Source organism: Myotis davidii, unplaced genomic scaffold, assembly GCF_000327345.1.
Source record: "Myotis davidii unplaced genomic scaffold, ASM32734v1 scaffold134, whole genome shotgun sequence".
NCBI lineage: Eukaryota > Metazoa > Chordata > Mammalia > Chiroptera > Vespertilionidae > Myotis > Myotis davidii.
Window position 1 is genome coordinate 973,096 of NW_006288853.1, and position 5,180 is coordinate 978,275.

The 5,180-nt window shown below is 46.8% G+C and overlaps 2 protein-coding genes across 2 annotated transcripts in view; one reads left to right on the forward strand and one right to left on the reverse strand.

Moving 5' to 3' along the window:
* CTNNA3 (catenin alpha 3) overlaps positions 1-5,180 on the reverse strand; it is a gene marked incomplete at its 3' end in the record, with an annotated part of 1,162,049 nt that overhangs the window by 966,235 nt on the left and 190,634 nt on the right. The window lies entirely within an intron of this gene.
* Positions 2,760-4,551, forward strand: LOC102759574 (transcription factor AP-2 gamma). Its single transcript, XM_006760995.1, has 2 exons — positions 2,760-3,471; positions 3,872-4,551. Exons 1-2 carry the CDS (start codon positions 2,760-2,762, stop codon positions 4,549-4,551), a joined length of 1,392 nt encoding a protein of 463 aa, XP_006761058.1.

The window sequence follows — 5,180 nt, forward strand, 5'->3', positions numbered from 1 at the left end:
CAAAGGACTTGTATGCACGCATATTAACATAAGCAATGGACATGAACACTGGGGCAGTGGAGGCTTGTCCTGGGTGTTGAGAGTGGGCAGGGAGGGTCAATGGGGAGAAAAGGAGACATGTAATACTTTAAACAATAAAAAATAAAATAAACCACATCCAATGAAAAAAGATCATCAAAAGCCCCTGCCCATAGAAGCTGCTCCACTGACAGTTCATCAAAAGCCAACATTAGTTTCTTTTATATTTACTGTTTAATTAGCTTAACATAGTTAAGGAAGGGGAGTTTCTGTCAGCGATCTGACTCTGAAGTTTTCCAGGATGTTCTGTCTAGCTAACTCTTAAAACATCTATTGAAAACAGTGCAGTTACTTCCATAATTGAAGGATTCCTGCCAATACAGAACCCAGGTACTGAACTCCTGTTAGTCCCAGTGCTCATGTGGCACACAAAATTAAATTTTTATTGAAATTGCATTTATTTGATCAGTTTTCCTATCAATTTATTTTTTAATTTTTTGCTTTATTAAGGTATTACATATGTGTCCTTAACCCCTCATTACCCCCCACCTCCCTCATTCATGCCCAAACCTCTTTGAAGAAATGCTAACAATTTATTTCATCAATATTTTAAAAGACTGAAAGCAATGTATGATAAACACATTTAAAGTAATAATTAAAACAAGAATAGACTGAAGATGAACTAATGAAGGTATGTCACAGAAATTATACCAGAAAACCTTAGTTTGTCAGAACTACTGCAATTAAGCTCAACATTTAGTCACGAGCTTCCTGGCAATGTAGCTCCCATCACCTGATCAAAGCGGACCCATCTGTTTTTTCTATATGCTGTATACATTTACAGGTAAATGCCTCCATAGGCAGATAGTGTAGTGTAATGGCAAAAGCATGAACTTTTCACGTAAGTCTTAAGATTGTATTTCTTACTTAGTCTTATTACGTTTCTTAATAAATTTGACTTCCCTTTATTTTTAATAATTTTAATTTTTCTTAATTCATCCTTAAATATGGAATCCAATTTATTTCTTCACTTATTTATTCAACAGGAAGATGAAAGAAGCTAATTTGTTCTGGAAGTACCCCAGCTTTATATACATTATGCTCCTTAATCCTCAAACAGTCCTGGAAAGAAACAATTACCTTGCCCATTTTATGGCTGAGGAAACTAAAGCTCAGAGAGATTAGGCGATACTGATAAAAAGCAAAGTTGGGATTTACACTCGTTGACTAACTGCAAATTAATATTCTTGCAGATGTAATGTCATTAAAAGTATTACCTGATAATTTATTTGGCACCAAAAACCAACTTAAAAGATAGCATAGGAAAAGAATAAAATCTAGAATAAGTCCTTGAATTTTTAAGGAGTTTTCACTCCATTTAACCTAACTATAGCTATGACACATATATTTTGGAATTCAATGATCAGTTAACAATAAGTTCTAATATATAATCAGTCAGTAGATATTTAGTGACTTCCACTAAATGGCAGCAGCATGCAAAGCATTGACTATTATGAATAAAGCAAAAATAAACCACTCTGACAGTGAACAGTCATGTTCACTAAAATCCAAGATGTAGACAATGTAGAGGTAAAAATAATCTGCAGTGTTTTTACCTTTTTCTTCCGGCTACTGGAGAATGCCTGTTCCACCTAAGGTCAGACCAGCTGTCTAAGTCAGGATTAATGCTCTAATTCTAAGAACCACTAACTGACTCTTTACTGTTTGCACCATTAAATTCTACAGAATTAAGATAAATCTACACTCTTGAGTAAAAGACACTGCTGTTTTGCTCCTAGTCATCATTATTTATATATTTATACATTACCTTGTACCAGAAGCATATAGAGCAGCTTATACAAATACATAAAATGCAAATTAGCATAAATTAAAAGTTGTTTGAAAGAAAAAAAAGGTGAAGACAAAGTGAGTTGTACATCACTGGGGTGAGCTATATATTTGGCTCTTTTTAGTAGTCAACTTGAAATAGGAAAATATATCACTTATAAGATTTATTATTTTTTAAAGGATTTCTTTTCATTACTTAAGAGAAATAGTTATCCTTGGTATTAAGATGTTTGGGTGATTTCCCCAAGTCATTTTTAAAAAACATATATGAGCTAGTAAACAACTACCTTCATTTGTCATTCACACAAATATTATATATGCAACAATATTTTTGCAGGTCTGGTTTTTACTGTCCTAAAATAAAAGAAAAAATATTGATTTATATGTTTATAATCTTCTGTATCCTCTAAGAGAACAGATTAATGTTTAACAAATTCCCAGGCCCTCCTCCATTATACAGGCTCACAGTACTGGGGGGACAGAAAAACTAAGGTAGGTTCCTGCGACCAGGTTTAATGTATTTAATAAAACTCTAAGCCAGGCCTTATAATGGAACACAGAGATTAACCTAGACAGGATTAAACTCAACAGAACTAGATTAAAACGCTCAAACCTTTGGAATAGAATGGATAGGATTAAACTCAACAGAACTAGATTAACAAACACCCTAACCTTTGGAATAGAATGGATAGGATTAACATCAAGTGGTATAAATACAGATGTAACAGGAGAATAAACACAGATCCTGGCTGGAGAACCTGGCTAGGCTGCTGATCAACTGAAAGCTGTCTCCCTGTCATTCCTTCTTCGTGGATTCCGTCCACACCTTTGGGAACCCCTGGACCTGCTGGGGCTGGACCCCAACATCTGGCGACAGAACAGGCGAAGTGAACATGTGTGAGCGGGTGAGTGAGAGCGCCCTGCACAAAGTGCGCGGCGTGCGGCCTTCCTCCGGGGCCTGGAGCTCAGAGAGAGCCTCCGGCGGCAGAGAGCCTGGAGGTTCCCCGCCCCAGGATCGCCAGGATGGGAGCAGCAATGGGAACCCGCCTCCCCCTCACCTCTCCTCGACCGGGCAACATCTCTATAGCCCCGCGCCGCCCCTCTCTCATACCGGAGTCGCCCAATACCAGCCACCACCCTCCTTTCCACCTTCCTACCAGCCGCTGACTTATTCCCAGTGGGCAGACCCCTACTCGCATCTGGGGGAAGCGAACGCTGCCATCAACCCCCTGCACCAGCCGGTGCCCGCCGGGGGTCAGCCGCAGGCCTGCCCCGGCCGCCAGAGCCAGGAGGCTGCGGGCTTGCCCTCGCACCACGGACGCCCGGCCTGCCTGCTACCCCATCTCTCCGGGCTGGACTGCGGAGCTCTGAGCGCCCACAGGGATGGGCACGCCCTGGACGCAGCGGGGCGGGCGGAGAACCTGGGCCTTCATGACATGGGGCAACCCATGGACGAGGTGCAGAGGGTGGATGAGCAGCCCCTGCTTCTGCATGATCAGACTGGGATTCGCCAAGGTCCCATTTCAATGACCAAGAATGCCTTGAGTCTCCCCTGTCAGAAGGAGCTGGTGGGACCCCTACTCGCATCTGGGGGAAGCGAACGCTGCCATCAACCCCCTGCACCAGCCGGTGCCCGCCGGGGGTCAGCCGCAGGCCTGCCCCGGCCGCCAGAGCCAGGAGGCTGCGGGCTTGCCCTCGCACCACGGACGCCCGGCCTGCCTGCTACCCCATCTCTCCGGGCTGGACTGCGGAGCTCTGAGCGCCCACAGGGATGGGCACGCCCTGGACGCAGCGGGGCGGGCGGAGAACCTGGGCCTTCATGACATGGGGCAACAGATGGACGAGGTGCAGGTGAGTGCGGTTAGGGTCTTGCCCCCTCCTGCCCGGACTCTATCCCAGCCCCCAGCCCAGGCACCCCGGAACTTAAAGGAAACTTTGTCATTTCTCCCCCAGATCGTGGATGAGCAGCACCTGCTTCTACATGATCAGACTGTGATTCGAAAAGGTAGGGCCACAGGAAGACTGTCCCTCCTGGGCTCCACGTCCAAATACAAAGTGACAGTAGCCGAAGTCCAGAGGCGATTGTCCCCGACTGAGTGCTTAAATGCCTCAATCCTGGGAGGTGTTCTCAGAAGAGCCAAGTGTAAAAACGGAGGCCGGTCCTTGCGGGAGAAGCTGCACAAGACTGGGCTGGACCTTCCAGCCGGCAGAGAGAAGGCTGCCCGCGTCACCCTCCTCACGTCCTTGGTAGAAGGGGAGGCCGTTCACTTGGCTCGGGACTTTGGGTCTGCCTGTGAAGCTGAGTTTCCTAGTAAGGCAGTGGCCGAGTACTTAACTAGACCTCACCTCGGAGGACGGAATGAGATGGCGGCAAGGAAGAACATGCTGCTGGCCGCGCAGCAAGTGTGTCAAGAATTCACGGACCTTCTCCACCGAGACCAAACGCCCAATGGGAACAACCGGCCGGCCCCGGTCTTAGAGGCGAACATTCAGAACCACCTGTCTCACTTCAGCCTGATGACCCACGGGTTTGGCAGCCAGGCCATCTGTGCCGCCGTGTCTGCCATGCAGAACTACATAAAAGAGGCCTTGGTCATCATAGAGAAATCCTCCATGAATCCCGGGGACCAGAGTCCAGCAGATTCCAGCAAGACCTCAGAGAAGATGGAGAAGCAACGGAAATGAAACAGGTGGAAACAAAGGGAAGAAAAGTCTGCAAGGGAAAAAAATCTCCAAAACCACTCTCCCAGGCACAGATGGGGAAACTTCGCGGCCTGGGGGGACAAGCTGAGCTTTTGCTTGCCTTCCCATTGAAAGGCCTGCTGGCCTCCGGAGTTGGACCTGCCCTCTGGGAGTCCTTAGTATTTCTCTGGTGCCTGAACAGGATTTCCCTAGGTAAGCCCCCCCCGCCTGGGAGAGGCTACACTTGTATATTTCCACAGGATGCAGACTCACCTGTGTGGATTCCAGACTGACTAGTCCAACCTTATGTCACACCACCCTCCATCTCCGCCTCCTTCTCCTCCTCCCCTGCATCATCCATATCAGCAGACCCAGAGGACACACCTGATTCCTCCCCGGACACCGACACCACCATCAAGCGCGGCCCTGATGGACCCACAATCCAGCCCTTCAACTCGACGCTTCGGGAAGCCAGTCGCCAATGATGCCGCCCGCTAGCCAGATCAACAAGGACAACCAAACCACCGACTTGAGGACAGCTGAAATCCCTTGACTGAGAGGCTAGCAACCTTCTACAGCAGTAACGGCGAACCTATGACATGCGTGTCAGAGGTGACACGTGACCTCATTTT

Bases quoted from the DNA above. Each gene is read 5' to 3' on its own strand.
- LOC102759574 (XM_006760995.1), top strand. From the start codon at position 2,760: ATGTGTGAGCGGGTGAGTGAGAGCGCCCTGCACAAAGTGCGCGGCGTG. The intron at 3,472-3,871 runs GCCATCAACCCC...TGATTCGAAAAG, and splicing joins ATCTGGGGGAAGCGAACGCT to GTAGGGCCACAGGAAGACTG.